Raw genomic sequence first — 18,745 nt, 5'->3', positions numbered from 1 at the left:
GACCTATAGGGCAGCCTAGGGGCAGCACTTAGCTTGTGGTCAAGCAAGATCTGTGATGACACCCCAAAATGAAATGGTTGTGGTAGATCACGGGCTACAACCATCTCATGAGGAACTTTTTAGAAATGGCAGTGAATAGAGCCTACCAAACAACGAATATTGGTGGGGTTCCTCACAATAGACTCATATAAATTGGGGTGATGAAACTAAAGCCAGGAAGGAGAATCTGACCCAGGCCCATATCCCCACAGGCCAGACAGGTGAGCAGTGAGATATCTCTACCTAGAGCATTGGGGCAGATCCACTTCTGGCTTAAGAGCAGGGGACTGCACTGCTGCCATCCTACCAGCAGGGTAAGTGTGTAAAGACGCTGCACCATAGTCAGCCCATATTGTGGGCTTCCAGGGCCTGTGTGGTGCAAAGGGTAGAAGCAGGGCTCAAGGCTCAAGGCAATTTCTTACCTGTAGAGGTAGGACAGTTCTCTTGGTCCTCTCATGACCAGGATCCCAACTCACTTCTGAATTCCCAGGAATGGAAGGGGTCTATGGCTCTGTCCATCCATGTGGATCTCAGCTTGTTCCCAGGGATGAATCCTATAAGCATTTCTAGTCCAAGTGCAGGCACTTCTGACCAGGGCAAGGGGGAGGCTTGTGACATTCTCACAGGGCTTCCTACAAAGGGGCCTTACTGATGCACTTCGGGAATAGTCCAGGCAGAAAAAGGGGCTGCACTTTCTAATGCTCTGTCCCCAGGTATGGGCTAAGTGTGGACTCAGAAAGGGACATGGTGGTGGGAAAGCACTGTGCCACCCACAGGGCAAGCAAAGCTAGGAGGTGTTTCTGGAAGGAATTTTGTGCCAGGTGTAACATTTGGTAGTGGTGGGTTAGAAGCTGGACTATTTGGGGGTGGGGTTGCACCAGATGCAACAATGCTCAGGGGTTCCTCCTGACTCTGTGCCCAGAAAGCACTGTTGGCATGCTTAGTTGACCATATGGGATCTCAGGGACTCATCCTGTTCACAGACCTGTTCAGGTCAAATACTTTCCCCACTGTTCTGTCAGTCCAGCACAAAGTACTTTTTTTTATTTTACTGATCTCCTAGACTTGAGGCCGTTGCCCACACCCATGTCTCCTTTCTGTCTTCATTCAAGACCTCCATGAAGGTTTGGCACACTCCCCACAGGGTCTCCAACTCTAGGTTATTGGTGAAGAATTTCCTGTCTTACTTGAAAGAATGTTGCTGTCCTTTCTGCAAGTGCATTTCCTTGTGGGTTTTTTTCCAATTAAATTTTTTTGTGTGTATGTGTTTTGCATCTCATGTTGTTTTGGTTTTGTAGTGAATTTTCTGACAGTTTGGTGGTGATCAAGACTCATTCAGGACTCTGCACTTAGGAGTCAAACCTGGCAGTATATGAGACCCTAAACTTGTGCTTGGGATTGACTCTTGCTCTGACCCCAGGACATGCAGTTCAGCCTTTTTGTCTTTCACTCTGCAGTCTCACCTCCTCCCTGCAGCCTTATTTCTCACTAAACCAGGTATACTTTCAATGCCTCCTTATAAGTAGTCGTGTGGCTTACCCTCTAAGAGTGAAAGAAGGAAAGAAAGCGAAGGATATTTCAGGAAGACATACAATGTTTGCAATACAGCCATTTTTATAACCTCCAGGAGGAATTTATTTGGGGGTGAACGTGGAGCATTGATAAGTCCAAGCACAGGTTTGAGTCACTCACAGGATCCTAGATTTTCCTTCTCACCACTCTTATCCTGGTCAAAGTCTAATTTTCATGCCACACCTGAGTTGAATTTTTAATTTTGGGCCACACCCAGTATCACTCAGGTGTTATTTCTTGCTCTGTACTCCAAAGGCTGGGGGAACCTTATGGGATAGCAGGAATCAAACCTTGGTGGGCCACCTGCAAGGCAACTACCCAAGTGCTGTTGCTTTCTGATCTATTAGCTCTATCCTCCGGTGTTACTTTCAGAAGTGCTCAGTAGACGAAGTGGTGGTGGAGACTGGCCCTGGGACATCTTTTAACAATGTTCCACCTCTAAAAACCTTCTATAGTAGAGTTCACATGGTAGGTGATCTGACTTACCTAGATTCAGGTTAGAGCTTTCTCCCCAGTTGATGCATGTGGAAGAGTTTGTTGAGGCTGGTTCCTTGCAAAGGCAGAGGGAAGAGACACTAATACCATCTAGAACCCTGAAGAGTCTATTCTTAGTCAGGGATTAGGGTGGATGTGGAACCTGACATCTCCTTGTATACTTGTTTTCAACACAGTGACTATTCTCAATGTGGGCCTGAGCTTCATCCTGGAGTAGTGGCCATGCTTAGACACATCTCAGAGGACGTTCTACAGAGAATTGATGCTGAAAACCTACCTGCTCCTGCATGCCATAGGGGAGAGCCATCCTGGACTCCTCTGAAAAGATTATAAATGATTTAAGTTCTTTGGCTGTAACTGTTTTATGAGACATCCCTGTGGCACTCTGGGATTCCTCCTGGCTCTATGCTCAGAACTACTCCTGGCAGCACTGGACCATATGGAAAAATGGTGACTGAACGCTTCTTACAGTGACATCACTCTAGCTCTGTGACTTTATTTCTTATCGTGCTTTCATTAGGGCCACACTCAGCAGTCTTGGATCAACCATATGCTTCTTGGAAGATCATGTTGACATGGATGCTCGGATTTTTTCCTAGCTCAGCACTCAGAAATCAGTCCTGATTGGTTTGGGGACTGTATGAAAGCCGGGAATCAAACTTGGGTTCGTTGTGAATCAGCTCTTTGTAAGGAATTATGCTGTGCCATCGCTCGGGCCCTCGTTATGATTCTCTTGAATAGTGACCATACCATTATGTGATAATAAAAGAAGAGAATTACAATTGGACAATTGGACAATGGGGCAGGCACTTGTCTGCAGTAATAATCCACACACAGGAGGGCAAAATGAGGCAAGAACATGAAATACAAGGCCATTGACCTACTAGTCATTTGCTCCAAATTAGGAGCTAGCAAGCCTGCAGCAAAAGGCTTCATTCTCTCATCCTCAGCTAGAATTTTTTGATAGTGTCTCTCCCGTAAAAGGAGGGAGGGGAAAAGCAGGCAGAAAGAACAGATACAGGGGGCTGGAGAGATAGCATGGAGGTAAGGTGTTTGCCTTTCATACAGAAGGATGGTGGTTCGAATCCTTGCATCCAACATGGCCCCCCAAGCCTGCCAGCGGCAATTTCTGAACCTAGAGCCAGCAGTAACTCCTGAGCACTGCCAGTTGTGACCCAAAGACAAAAAAAAAGAATAAGTACAAAAAGGAAATATTACATAGGCCTCTATATATCTCTCAAACAATAAGACAAAGGGTGCTTTTGTTCAGACCCCAATGTGGATAATAAAGTTGTTTCACTCAGGGGGATGTGAACCATACAATTAGGTGTGAGGCTGAGTGAAAGCTTGCCACAACCATGCCACATGTATGGCTTCTAAACCCTCCTAGGTCAGTGGTCGGCAAGCCGTGGGTTTCTGTGGGGATACTTGTATGCAGAATATTCTCAATAAAAACTTATTGAAACTAAAGACAGTGTACCATCCTATGTATTTTATGTTTTAAAAATGTGGCTCTCAAAATAAATTCCAATCGTGGTTTTGGCGAGATTGGGCTCAGTTGAAAAAAAGGTTGCCGACCACTGTCCTAGGTGGATTGCTGAGCAAATGTCAAAGGGTTTTCCCCAATACAGTACATGTGTGAGGCTTTCTGTAACTACTAAAGTCTGAACTCTGAGCAAAAGTCTCCCGAAATACCTTACCTTCTTATAAAGGCTTATAATCCATATGTATTTTGGAATTTATTTTTTGAGATTTTTTTTTTTTGGTTTTTGGGCCACACCCTGTGACGCTCAGGGGTTACTCCTGGCTATGCGCTCAGAAGTTGCTCCTGGCTTCTTGGGGGACCATATGGGATGCCGGGGGATCAAACCGCGGTCCGTCCTAGGCAAGCGCAGGTAAGGCAGGCACCTTACCTCCAGCGCCACCGCCCAGCCCCTTTGGAATTTATTTTTGGACCACACATCTCAGTGCTGAGGACTTACTCTCTCGCTGAACTCAGGAGTCACTCCTGGTCCTGCATGCGGGTGTAGATCAAATCTGAGTTGGCTAGAACAGGGCATTATGGCACTCTCTGAGTATGTATTATAAAGCACCGATAATGTAAACCTTCCTAAATTACTTATGTTTAGGCAGCTTTTCTGCAGCATGGGCCATACTATTTAAAGCAAGGTTTATAGATCAGCCAAGACCTTCCCACATACATTGTACATGCTACTTTCTCTCCATAATGCAGATTCTTCTGCAGAGAAAACATTCAGAAATAAAATCTTGCCCCTATTCCTGACAATGTAAATATTTTCCCGGTTTATATTCATTTTTATTTCTTTTTTGAGCCATATGTTTGGGTACTATGTGGTCACTTCAGGTTGGCAGGGTTGGGGAAATCCGAAAGAGTGACAGTAATCTGACAGGTGCAGGGGCATGGAAGGAAAAAACACCATCCCTGTTAAACTATGTTCTGACACATATATATAATTTTCATATATGTGAAACAATCTGAGGAATTAAAGATCTTCCAGCACTTCTGAGGCACCTTAGGTGTCTCTCCAGAATGAATTCTGCTATCACTCCTAAGGTATGAGGGAGATTCAAAGGCTTTGCCACACTCCTTACATGCAAAGGATTCCTCTTCACTATGAATAATTTAGTGCCTAGTGAGGCTTGAAGATCAACTGAAACTCTTCACACATTTCTTAATTGCATAAGGTTTCTAACTACAATGGATATTTAAATGGCTGTGAAACTTGAAGAATGAAGACCTTCCCACAATTCATATATGTATATACACACAGTGAGGATTTGTATCCAGTACGAATTTTTTTCTATGATAAGGTCTGGGAAATAAGTAAAGACGTTCCAAAACATCAAGTACATTTAAAACTTTTCCTTATTTTAATATTCGACTGCTTATAAGTCTTAAAGATAGTGAAGGCCTTCCCATACTTAACAGATATAAGCCCTTTCTCAATTATACAATCTTTTGTTTTTAGAGAAGTCTGCAGATCAACAAAATGCCTTACATACTGACATGTTCAAGGCTTGTCTCCAGTATGAATATTCATGTGAGAAGAATTGATAATAGAGTTAAGGTCTGCCCACACTCCTGACATATAAGGTTTCTCTCCTGTATAAAATATCTTGTCTATTAATGACTGAAGTTCGGTTTAAAGCCTTCCCACATTCCTGTTATGTATTAAGATTTACTCAGGTATGAAATCTTTTGTGCATAGTGAGGTCTAGAGAATTATAGGAGCCCTCCCCACAGTGACATGTAAAAGGCTTCTCTCCAGTATGAATTTTCTTGTGAAAATAATGGCTTTTGGATCAAGAAAAGAACTTCCTACACTCCGGGTATTTATAAGGCTTCTCTCCAGTATAAATTCTTTTATTCTTAGCGATCTGAGGATACACAGAAGGCTCTCCCACTCTACTGACATGGAAGAGGCTTCTATCCAGTATGAATTCTCTTGTGAATATAAAGATCTGAAGATTGAGTGAAGGCCTTCTCACACTCCTGACATGTCTAAGGTTTCTCTCTTGTATGAATTTTCTTGTGACTATTAAGGTTTGAGGACAGAGTGAAGGACTTCCCACACTCTTGACATGCATGAGACTTCTCTCCAATATGATTCTCTTGTGAATATAAAGACATGAGAATTGAGTGAAGGCCTTCCAACACTAGTGACAAGTATACAGTTTCTCTCCAGTATGAATTTTCTTGTGAATATAGAGTCATGAGGATTGAGTGAATGCCTTCTCTCACTCCTGACATGTATATAGTTTCTCTCTAGTATGAATTTTCTTGTGACTACTAAGGTGAGCTGATCGAGTGGAGGACTTCCCATACTCCTGATATGTATGTTTCTCTCCAGTATAAATTATCTTGTGAATATAGAGTCCTGAGGATTGAGATAAGGCCTTCCCACACTCCTGACATGTAAAAGGTTTCTCTCCAGTATGAATTTTCTTATGACTATTAAGGGTTGAGGAGTGAGTGAAGGCCTTTCCACACTCCTGACATGTATGTTTCACTCCAGTATGAATTTTCTTGTGAATATAGAGTCCTGAGGATTGTGAGAAGGCCTTTCCACACTCCTGACATGTATAAGGTTTCTCTCCAGTATGAATTTTCTTGTGTTGATAAAGAACTGAGGATTGAGTGAAGGACTTCCCACACTCCTGACATGTATAATGTTTCTCTGCAGTATGAATTTTCTTGTGAATATAGAGTCCTGAGGATTGAGAGAAGGCCTTCCCACACTCCTGACATGTATAAGGTTTCTCTGCAGTATGAATTTTCTTGTGCCTATTAAGGTGAGCAGAACGAGTGAAGGCCTTCCCACACTTCTGACATGCATAAGGTTTCTCTCTGGTATGAATTTTCTTGTGCCTAATAAGATGTGAGGATAAAGTGAAAGTCTTCCCACACCCCTGACATGTATATCGTTTCTCTCCAGTATGTATTTTCTTGTGTTGATAAAGACCTTATGATTGAGTGAAGGCCTTCCCACACTCCTGACATCTATAATGTTTCTCTCCAGTATGAATTTTCTTGTGACTTTTAAGGTGAGCGGATCGAGTGAATGCCTTCCCACACTCATGACATGTATAAGGTTTCTCTCCAGTATGAATTCTTTTGTGACTCTTAAGGTATGAGGATAAAGTGAAAGTCTTCCCACACTCCTGACATGTATATCGTTTCTCTCCAGTATGTATTTTCTTGTGTTGATATAGACCTGATGATTGAGTGAAGGCTTTCCCACACTCCTGACATCTATAAGGTTTCTCTCCAGTATGAATTTTCTTGTGCCTATTAAGGACTGAGGATCGAGTGAAGGCCTTCCCACACTCCTGACATGTATGTTTCACTCCAGTATGAATTTTCTTGTGAATATAGAGTCCTGAGGATTGTGAGAAGGCCTTTCCACACTCCTGACATGTATAAGGTTTCTCTCCACTATGAATGTTCTTGTGACTAGTAAGGTTTGAGGATCGAGTGAAGGTCTTCCCACACTCCTGACATGTATATGGTTTCTCTCCAGTATGAATTTTCTTGTGACTAGTAAGGTGAGTGGAACGAGTGAAGGCCTTCCCACACTCCTGACATGTATAAGGTTTCTCTCCAGTATGAATTTTCTTGTGCCTAATAAGATGTGAGTATAAAGTGAAAGTCTTCCCACACTCCTGACATGTATATTGTTTCTCTCCACTATGTATTTTCTTGTGTTGATAAAGACCTGACGAATGAGTAAAGGCCTTCCCACACTCCTGACATCTATAATGTTTCTCTCCAGTATGAATTTTCTTGTGACTACTAAGGTAAGTGGATCGAGTGAAGGACTTCCCACACTCCTGACATGTATGTTTCTCTCCAGTATGAATTTTCTTGTGAATATAGAGTCCTGAGGATTGAGAGAAGGCCTTCCCACACTCCTGACATGTATAAGGTTTGTCTCCAGTATGAATTTTCTTGTGACTATTAAGGTATGAGGATAAAGTGAAAGTCTTCCCACCCTCCTGACATGTAAAAGGTTTCTCTCCTGTATGAATTTTCTTGTGCCTATTAAGATGTGAGGATTGAGAAATCACCTTCCCGCACTCCTGACATGTATTTTGCTTCTTTCGTATCTGGACCTCCTTATTGTCTCTCTGGCATGAAGGTTGACTCAGGGCATATTCATCCCGCAGACCCTGAAGGGCATCCTTTGTACTGAGGGTGTCTGAGGAAACTTCAAGGTGCAGGGCACACACAAATTCCCCGCCACACTTACACTCAGGTGGCTCCACTCTACTGATAATGTGCTGGTTAGTCTGAGACTGTGAGTGGCTCAGAGCAAACACTGTTGTTCGCCTTTCCCAGGATGGTCCCACTGTGGGGGTCTGAGTCCAGGGACTGGGAAGAGCAGATTCAGGGGAGTTTTGCACAGTGGTCACTGGCTCTGGTGTAAGAAATCTCTCTTCACTCTGGTTCACTTCACAATAGATGCCCCCTGATTCTTCACTCCCATAGGGGTTTAGGCAGGATGATTTCCCCCAGAATGCGGCCTGTGGCACAGGATCAGCTTCATCCAACTGGGTCTGGCTGTTTCTCTGTGAAACAGTAGAGGGTTAGTTCTGTTACTTGTCTCTCCCTTGAATTTCTCCATGTTCATTTTTTGTTTCTTTGTTTTTACTTTTTTGCTTTTGGGCCACACACAGTGGCGTTCAAGAGTTTATTCTTGACTCTGCTCTCAGAAATTTATCCTCACAGGCTTAGGGGACCATATGAAAAGCCAGACATCAAATGAGTGCTCAGCATACTCTGTAGTGCAAAGATTATTATGGACGTCAAATGGTTGTACCAAAGGGTCCAACTTATAAATACTATGTGCTTGCAGCACTGAGTATCCACCCAGCACAATCATAATATTGCAACACTTACCATCTCATACTTTATTGGATATTCCATTCCAAAAGCAAATTTCTGAAATGTCACTATTGGAACTTGTGGTCCACCATCTAAAATCAACCCAAATATAAAATGTTAGAATTAATTGATTGGGCTGGGGCAGAGCAATAGCAGAGCACTAGGGTGTTTGCCTTGCATGTGGCTGACCCAGGACGGATCTGGGTTCAATCCCTGGTGTCCCAAAAGGTCCCCAATCCAGGAGCATCTTTTAATATAATTTTTATTTTCATCATAGTGGTTTACATATTGTTGACAATAATATTTTAGGTACATATTTACATAAAATCAGGGGGATTCCCATCAGCAATTTGTCCTGCCTACACCTCCGTTTTTGTCCTACCTCCCATATCCTCCTCCCTGACCCCTGGGCTGCTAGAATATGTGGTCCCCTCTATACCTAGTTTACTACTTTGTAGTCTTGCACCTGTTTGGTCTTGGTGCCTCCCCATTTCCCCCTCTAACTGGGAGGCAGGACTAGATAGTTCAAGATATGTGGTTTTGTTTGAAAAAGAGAAAAGTGGGCCCGGAGAGATAGCACAGTGGCGTTTACCTTGCAAGCAGCCAATCCAGGACCAAAGGTGGTTGGTTCGAATCCCGGTGTCCCATATGGTCCCCCGTGCCTGCCAGGAGCTATTTCTGAGCAGATAGCCAGGAGTAACCCCTGAGAAATACCGGGTGTGGCCCAAAATCAAAAAAAAAAAACAAGAAAAAGAAAAAATAGAAAAGTAATAAACTGGGGTAAAAGTCTAATATGCCGAAAATGGGCGGGATCCTTCTAGAGGCTCTCATCATCGTTTTGAGAGACAAAGGAGAAAAATAAGGTGAAACACCCCAACAGTACAAAAATAAGTGTCAAATATCCAGTGAGCACTCCAACAATAACAACGATAAGCACAAAAAAAAGCCATGGTCTTGAGATAAAAAAACATGGCAGGGCACATAGAGAAAGAAAAGAAAGAAAAAACATATATAAATGGGGACAACAACTTCAATAACCACACCAAAACAAAGAAATCAACAAGAAGTAGTTAAATAAAAATAAAAAATAATAAAAATTATATAAAAATAATATATAAAAAATAAAAAATCTTTTGTGCTTTTTGCCTTTTTTCTCTCCTGCACTGGCACAGTAACTATTGGGGTCATTCGAAAAGGAATTCACTTGGCCTAAGAGATATGGGGTTTCTCCACCCTTGGAGTATATTGTCATGGGATTAACTATAGACTCCACTCAGGTTCATTTACTTTCCCCTTGGTGCTTTCGTGGTGTTTGGAAGATTTCTGCTCCATTCTGGGTGATAAAATCAGAGCTCTGTAACTAGAGATATCAGTATCTGCACAGGTCCAGGAGTGGGGCTTATGATGAAGTCTTTCTTTGTGGTTCTAGAAGTTCTGTTCCCACAGTGTTATTTTAATCCATCTTCTGTGGTTGGTGGTCTTGGTCTTTGCACTGATCCTAGGATGGAACCTAGGATAGCATCTTTCATTGTGTTTCCAGAAGCCCCATTCCATTGCAATTGTCTCAGCCAGACCTTTGGAACTGGGGATAATGGTTGTTGTGCAGGTCGTAATTCAAACCCTAGACTAGGGCTTTCCCAAGATATATATAGTCCAGTCATGGTTCTAGCAGCCAGACATCTGTAAATCGCAATCTTCTCTTTTGGACCAACCAAAAGGTGACAAGTCATCTGATTTTGACTTATCGTTAGCTGGTGAGGTAGGATAACCTCCTCTTAGGTCAAATTGTTCCCATTTTCCTTGTTGTCAGGATATCATAGTAGAACTGGCACTTGTTGGTGATCCAGCAGTATTAAGGATGTCCCAGATGGGATTTGTTTCCTGTAGCTGTTGTGAAGAACTTTGTCGTTTCTATGTCTGGGATCCAGGGTTCAAGACTGGACAGATGGTGTTTAATCACCTAGGGTCCGCATGACATATTTTCAAGGTGGGAGATATCCCTGTATTGTAAACAAGTATGAGTTCTTATCCCTAGTAGATAAGAGCTCGTTTTTATATGTAGGATTTCCCCTTTTATTAGTGTGCCTTTGCAGGGAAAAATGGTGTACATTATACTGTCGGTGCATTTGGGGGTGGACATAGAAGGAAACAGGTCACACACCCAAAAAAGATAAAAATAGGAAAAATATATGTGCTCACCTATGTATCTGTAGAGCAAACATTTTTAAAAGATGAATTAACAAAGTAATTAAAGGAACAAAGTAATGCAAGAGACTACTTTTGGGGAAAAGCAGCTAAGGAGGTGATGTAATACAGGTCTTATACTTATGTTGGAAGTTTAGGTTTCCCCATTGTCTTTTGGGATTTTCTTGTGGTGTGTGGGTTCCCAGGCACATTTCCATCACAGACCCTGACCTTCTTGAGACCAGAAAACTCTTTAACATACACTTTATCTCTAGGTTATACCTTCTTTTCAGATTTGAAGCACGTGACCAGCCAGACCACCAAAGCAGAAACTGTAACGTACAGACTTATACTACACAGGCTCTACTCATTGAACACATTCAGGCAAACTAGCATTCCCTTGCTATTTTCTCCTCTCTTCTCACTACTTTCTTTTTTATTTTTTCTTTTCTTCTCTTTTCCTTTTTTCTTTCCTCTTCTCCCTTTCTTTCTAATGTATTTTCTCTTTTCTTCCTTCCTACCCCTTCCATATACTTTCCCCTTTCCCCCCTTTTGGAAATCCAACTATCCCTTCATCCCTCAATTCCATCCAATCCTCCCACTGTATTAAAACTCTTTACCCTCAGTTCTTAATCCATTAGGCATCAAGACTGACCTCCTACCCCAACAAACCAGTACCCAGCACCCAAGCGAAGGGACACCCAGTCAAACTCACACTTCGTCCCATGTAAGAAAAGGCAACCAACTCCCCTGCGGACTCAGGCTGCACGGCTCTCCCTACCAACTCCCCCTAACGTGGACTGTTACTTGAAACCGGACTTAGCTCTAAAAGAATCCCCAATGCAAGAGCACTTCCAAGACCTCCCTGCAGCAAATCTTTTACCAATCTCCAGGAGCATTTTTTCTGAGTGCATAGCCAGGAGCAACCACTGAGTGTCACTGGATGCAGCCCAAAAACCAAAAACCAAAAACCAAAAAAAAAAAAAAAAAAGACTAAGTTGAATGAGTTCGACAGTTAGCAGCGGTAGGGCATTTGCCTTTCACGTGGCCAACCCAGGATGAATCTGGGTTTGATTGCCAGCTTCTTTATGGTCCCCAGAGCCTACCAAGAGCAATTTCTAAGTACAGAGCCAGGAATAACCCTGAGCGCCATGGGTTTGGTCCAACCCCCCCTCAAAATACAGCTGAATGAAAACTGGTTAAATGCAACAAAAGTGATGGATGAATGCATGTTTTTTTTTGTTTTTGTTTTTTTGGGTCACACCCAGTGGTGCTCAGGGATTACTCCTGGCTTTCTGCTCAGAAATACCTCCTGGCAGGCAAGAGGGATCATATGGGACACCGGGATTCGAACCAACCACCTTTTGTCCTGGATCAGCTGCTTGCACGGCAAACGCCGCTGTGCTGTCTCTCTGGGCCCTGAATGCATGTTTTGAGGTACTAAATCAGCTTAGAGAAAAGAGAAGGTAAAGAAAAGAGAAAGTCAGAAGGATTGCAGTGAATTTCTTAGTACAGATGAGTGAATTTAAGTGATAGAATGAATACATTTTTTTTTTTGGTTTTTGGGCCACACCCGGTGTCGCTCAGGGGTTACTCCTGGCTATGCGCTCAGAAGTCGCTCCTGGCTTGGGGGACCCATATGGGACGCCGGGGGATCGAACCGCGGTCCGTCCTAGGCTAGCGCTCGCAAGGCAGGCACCTTATCTCTAGCGCCACCGCCCGGCCCATGAATACATATTTTAAGGTAATAAATCAGTTTTGAGAAAAGAGAAGTCAGAAGGATTGCAGCGAATAACTCAGTGCAGATTTTCCTTGGCAACATACTTGGTAAACATACTCAGTGGTACACATAGAAAACCCCACAGTGAGGAAGTTTTCTTTGAAACTAGCTGACTCAAGTTTTATTCTAGGCATCCCAAATACTCTCTAAAGCCATGCAAGGAGTAATTGGCTTGTGCAGATCCAGAGTAACTCCTGAGAATTACTGATACATACATTACCATACAACAAATATAAAATTTCTTATGGTTTGGGGCCAGAGTAGAAGCAGAGTAATAGGGTGTATGCTTGCATTGAGATGACAGGACAGACTCAGGTTCAATCCCCAGCTTCCTATATAGGCCCACCAGCCAGGAGTAACTCCTGAGCACAACCAGGTGTGGCCCCCAAAAGAATTTCTTAGTATTTTCAATAATCATGTCAAATACATAGTATAACAGAGAGGGCGTTGACTTTCCAAGTGGTGGACCAAGTTCACCTCTAGTATCCCATAATGGCACCTGAGACCATTAGAAGCTAATCTGAAGAAAAGAGCCAGATTAAACCCTAACAGCACCAATAAGTAGGCATCAAAACCGGATAAAAAGAACCCCTTCTTTGGAATACCAAATACCCTGCTAAATGTCATGGTGAAGGGAAGTGTACAAAGACTGGTGAGAGGGACATCCGGCTACTGCTGAGAAGGGCACCCCAACATTGGACTATGAAACCAGACAGAGAGCACAGATGGTAGGTTAAGACAGAGAATCTCAGCTTCTGTTCTAATGATTAACAGAAAGGGAACTATAAAGAGCAACGATAAGGCAGCAAAATTCCAGAACATACTGGGATTCAGCAGCAAAGGCACATAATGGAATGGAAAAGACCCCCACCCCGATATAGTAGCCTGACACAAAAGGCTCAGCACACACATTCCTGTAGGCCCAGGATGCTACACACACCAGGGTCTGAGTCGGGGGATTATTCCTACACTTACCTGGAAATATGCCTCTCTGCAGCCCTTCAAGGTCTCCTACTTCCAACCAGGAGATCAGCGCAGGCTTCACCCCACAATGCCCTGGCAGAGAGGGATCATTCATGGGTAAAAGACAGTGAAGAGGATAGCACCTCAGGTATAGACTGGGTCCCTAATGAAAGAGGCTAAAACACGGAACAGATAAACAACAGAATCTCTGCTCTACATATGCACTCTGATTATCACACAGACAAGACCAGGTTGACATTGAAGTTTCTAACAAGGAGGAAGCAATAAATGGGCTCACACATGGACAAAATGCATTGATCTTGGCACCCTTTATAGTTCCCCGAGCCCTTTGTGAAAAGAGTACAGAATACAGAGCGATGGAATAATCTCAACCATCTCTAAGGTTTGCACATATCAATCATGTCATAAAAAGTAAGGTCTTGGGGGCCAGGGTGATACACAGCAATAGTGCATTTGCTTTTCACACAGCCAACCCAGGATGGACTCCGATTTGATCCCATACATCCATATTATCCCCAGAGTCTGCCAGGACTAATTTCTGAGTGCAGATACATGAACTACACCTGATCACTGCTGGGTGTGGACCAAAAACAAAAATAAATTAAGGGTTTGCACAATAGTATAGGGTGGCACGTACTTGCCTTGCACAGACTGACAACAATTTGGACACCTGATCCACATATAGGATTCATTATGCTCACAAGTAGTTTTCTCTTTATTGACTTTGGGCCACACTTGGCAATGCTCAGGGATTACTCCTTGGGATTACTCAGGGACTACATACTTGGGATGCTCAGGGAATCACTCCAGAAAGTCTCTGGAGATCATTGGGTTGCAGGGGATTTAACCTAGGTCAGCCTCTGTCAAGGCAAATAACCTATCTTTTATTCTGTTCTCTACCCGAGCAATGTTTTTGAGTATAGAAACAAGCAGGTAAAATTCCTGGGAAATGCGAGGTGTGGTCCAATACAAAACAATAACCAAAACAATTAAACTGTTGCCAAGACAGGGAGCAATAAATTGGGGAACAGAGTTTGCATGCAAGAGCCTCAGATGAGATCCCATTCCCACATAACTTTTCAAGAAGCAATGGGGCTACCCCAGTCTCTGCCATTGGGTGCTTATGCACTCATGAAGAGAACTTGACCCAAGGCCAGAACAAGAGCACTTTGATAGGCCCTTTGTCTTGCATTAGGTTGACCCAGGTTCATTCTATCAGCTCGGCCCTCACAGATGCCCCAACGGGGCTCTCACCTATGACTTGCAGGTGCTGGTAGGTCTCTAGCATCACTTCTCTGTAGAGATTCTTCTGAGAGGGGTCCAGAATCAGCCACTCATCCTGAGAGAAGTTCACAGCTACTTCGGGGAAGGTCACAGTAACCTGAATAGCAATACAGGAGGGTGTCATAGACAGATGCAACCTGGAATCCACACTGAATCAGGATCCCTAGGACCTGATTCAAGGACAGAGCCCCTTTACTTGGGAGGAACCAGCCTCCATGTTCTCTCTACCGTCATCCCTGGAAAACGGGACAAGCTATTCATTTCGAGAAAGGCCCAACAGCCAACATGACCTGTGGACACTATTCTAGAAATGTTCTTGAGGTGAAGTTATGTACACACAGCAAGATCAAACCAAAGCACTGAAGCAGAAGGCTCTGTAAAGTCAACTCTGGGCGGTGCCCACAATGGTAAACACATACTGTTCTATTCCATCCCCAGGCCAGACTCTGCACAATGCAAAAAGAGTCTGAAGAAAAATTCATGGTTCAGTGAGTGAGTCAAATCAGTGCTCTTGGTTATCAGCAGTCACAATTCACCCTGAAATGGATCCATCCTATTATAGTTTAAAAAAATGACTGGGTTCCACATAACTACGGCTTCCAAAAAGATCCTTTGCTTTCATTTCTGTCTTAGAGCCACGAGGCCAAGGGGCCTGCTGTCAAGAGGCTTTGAAAGTGCAACTAGTTTACTGAGGAGAAATATGAATGAAGGGAAGAGGCAAGACTCTTCAGAGTGAAGGTGAAGTGCAGAGTCAGGATTAAACTCATTAATTTTGGGGAAAAAACATTAGCATAATTCAAACTGCCTTTTCATGTGTGAGGCAGGAATGATGCTCCATGGTAGAAATCCTGAGATCAAGGTCTCATTTCTTACCAACATCGGGTCCATATTACCAGGAATTCAACCCTTGTTTGGTACTTCATAGTGTCTAAGAGATGGCAATAGTGGCCCAAGAGCACTGAATAGGAGTAAAGCCTGAGCACCATCAGGTGTGGAACCAAAAGAAAAACAGCAAACAAGGACAAAAGAGGCCTCTATTAGAAGAGGGTCAATGGTACTGACTGGAGTCAAAGCATGGTGGGAGGTTCCTTCCTAAAATAGGTCTGGACTCCTCTGGCCCTGAGGGCTGCACATGCCTGTCCCCCACTGTGCCCACTACACAGTCCTACCTGGGTACAGGATGGGAGAGTGTTTGTATCCATCTTCTCCATCCTGGATTAATCCTTAATAGCAGTAGTAAGCTTTGCAGTAAGTTCTGGAGAAAAGTCAGAGCCATAAGCAGCGGAGATTTCATGCCCTGAGCGGAAGTGACAGCACTGGTGCCCGAAACCTCCTGATGGACCAAGCCCTGGACATCAGCTTCTTCCAACATGGGGCAATGGAGCAAGATACTGTCTTGGGGAGCTGTGATGGGAACAGGAACACGGCCTCTCTATGGACATAACAGCAGATCCTCCAGATGCCGCACACAGACTAGGGAAGTCATGCTATTCTCAGGGACCCTTGGGTGACGAACCTGCCAGGGGAGCGGCTATTGGGCCTGGGCGTGCCCTCCTACAGCTCCGTCTTGTGGGTCCTGCTCGATCCTAACCCCGATCAGCACATCTGAATCCGGCATCCAGCTGCTGTTCGAGGGAACATTTCTGACAAGTGCCAGATGGCTTGTGAGAAAGCAATATTCTTATCCCCAGTACTTTCTAAGGACCACGATGTGCCCCGTATGTTGGAGTTCTCACTCCGTCAATCTCAGGCGAGGAGACTGTAGGCAGCCGGGAAGGCTTCGCCCATCGGGTGCTGACCCAAGTAGTGCACTGGACAGGACCCAAGTGCCCTGAGCCCGGGGTTGAGGCCCGACTCTCCACTCCCCAAATTGTATGTATTTCACGCCATTCCCATCCCCGGATCCAATCTGCCAAAGGACTCGCCCCGTCCTCCTGAGTGGATCCCAGCGCCGATGAGGTCGCCTGGGCTGCCTGGAGGATCCCGAGCCGGAGCCAAGCGCCGCCTGAGCACCCCGAGGGGTCCCAGAGACGAGCCAGAGACACCCCGACATTGATGGGGGGCAAAGACGGAGGCGAGAGTCGCGCCAAGAACCCGGGACCAACCGGCCCTTCCCCGAGCCTTCCCGGGGCTCCCCGCCGCTGACCGATACCTAGGGCTCCGGGCTCAAGCGGGCCCTCGACAGCGAGAGTCAGAGTCGCCTCCGCACTCCCGCCGAGGGAAGCGCCAACCACCGTCCGACTCCGCAACGGCCGCCCCTGTGCGCTTCCGGCTCCGGAGACGGAGCTCCGGACGGTGACGTCACCGCGCAGTGCGTCTTAAAGGGCCAGGCGCAGGGACTGGCCCCGTTGGCTGGAGGGAACGTCGCCTGCTGCACTCGGTGACTGTCCGACCCCTGGGGAGCAACGTGGCCGGCGGAGGGGTCGATTGCTGGGCTGCAGAGCGGAGGGTCACAGTTCTAATAAACATCGCAGACCCCACCCGACAAAGCCGAACCTAGGGCTCAGAAGCCACACTGGGCCGCCCTTAGGCGTGGCTGTCTTCAGTCCTGGGACGACCCGGGAGCCGGGTTGAGAGAGCGGAGCCAGGCGGCGAGGGTGGGCTGGGTCACGGCTGGGATAGTCACTGCTGTCCCGTCTGAATGTCTGCGGGGTAGCGATGGAACTGCTGGAGCTGTGCTTGTGCTGCTGTGCGTCTTGTCAAGAGGCAGGTCCTGCACTTGGCAAAGAAGTCAGTCGGGAGGGGCCTTGCAACCTGGTGGGCCCCAAGACTCGAAAGAGGAGATGATGCCCGACGCTCCAAAGTTTAAGATCCAGGGACGAAGCTCTGCTTCTTGCAGAGGATGATGCGAGATTGTTAGAGCTGGAAACCCAGGGAAATCGGGATGGCTCCAACGATGTATACGGATGAAAGCTCTGGATGCCATCCGTACCTCTGCTATCCCAGTTAAAATTGAAGGCCAGCGTCCTCTTTCTTCAATGGAAGAGAATCTCTGCTCCTACCTGCAAGACCTTCACAGCACCACTACACCTTTCAAGGATGTGTGCAAGGCCCTCATTGAGGAGACCCTGATGGAGGGCTGAGACGCTCATGACGGGACTGGGGTCTTTGGCCAGAGGGAGTTCCTGTGCTAGAATGAGGCCCTCAGGAGCTGGCCAATGTGATCAAAGCACCAAGTGGGATCTCTCACCGACAGCAGCAATCAGCAGCTTAAGATCTGACCCAGTCCTCTGGCGTCTCCCCCAACAACCATCCAGGTGACATACTTTCCTTTCACTCAAAAGACCAAAAGTGCCAAGCACTTGCTCAAATAAGAGAGTTTTAAGGTCCACTCTAAGACAGTTGAGAGTACTCTGTGATGTAACTATAGACCTTGTACAGTGGATGGATCTGAGCGGAAAGCACTGTGCTGCTTGACTAACCTAGACTGGATTCATCGGAGCTTCCACTGTCCATCGCTATAACTTTTCACCAACCATTTCTTAGGGCGTGTTTCGGGTCTTTGTTGATTTGACTTGAAATTTTCTCTTGGACTTGAATTCATATTTTTTAAATGTCAATGATATTGGAATTGTTTTATTTGTAAGTTCTTATTTGGACTAGGGATTTACCTCAGTGGTAGCATCTATGCCTCTTATACATGAGGCCCTGAATTCCATCCCAGACATCACATGACCCATTGGTCATCACTGGTTCTGGCTCTCAAGCAGCACACTGAAGCATCTTGAATATGGGTCCTACTTAATAGAATCTCATGAGCCTGAGAGGTAGATCTAACATCTGGGCGGGTATGTTTTGAATACAGGAGGACCGTGTTTAATCATCCCTACAAGCACATGGTTCTTCAAGAATCACCAGAAGCAACTCCCAAGCCTTGGGTCAGGAATAGCCACAACTTCTGATTTATCCCACCTGAATGATCAGAATTTCCCACTTCTGGAATGGGTGGGTAGAGGAGTCTGCATGGGGGAGAGTGGGGATAAGAATGAGAGTTAGAGTGG

The 18,745-nt window shown here is 45.1% G+C and overlaps 1 protein-coding gene and 1 pseudogene across 1 annotated transcript; one reads left to right on the top strand and one right to left on the bottom strand.

Annotated features, from left to right (window-relative positions):
* Positions 1 to 6,542: 6,542 nt before the first annotated feature.
* On the bottom strand, positions 6,543 to 14,978 carry LOC126000473 (zinc finger protein 708-like; the record flags this gene model as incomplete). Its single annotated transcript, XM_049767741.1, is given in 4 exon segments — positions 6,543 to 7,835; positions 13,452 to 13,532; positions 14,715 to 14,841; positions 14,973 to 14,978. Coding segments are annotated over 4 exon segments (1,507 nt in total), but the record flags the coding sequence as incomplete, so codon positions are not given.
* Positions 14,979 to 16,401: 1,423 nt separating this feature from the next.
* Positions 16,402 to 18,103, top strand: LOC126000474 (protein C1orf43 homolog; annotated as a pseudogene).
* Positions 18,104 to 18,745: the final 642 nt, after the last annotated feature.

Source organism: Suncus etruscus (assembly GCF_024139225.1).
Source record: "Suncus etruscus isolate mSunEtr1 chromosome 15 unlocalized genomic scaffold, mSunEtr1.pri.cur SUPER_15_unloc_16, whole genome shotgun sequence".
Classification (NCBI taxonomy): Eukaryota; Metazoa; Chordata; class Mammalia; order Eulipotyphla; family Soricidae; genus Suncus; species Suncus etruscus.
Note: the sequence above shows the minus strand (reverse complement) of the source record. Positions and strands in the feature narration are given on the sequence as shown.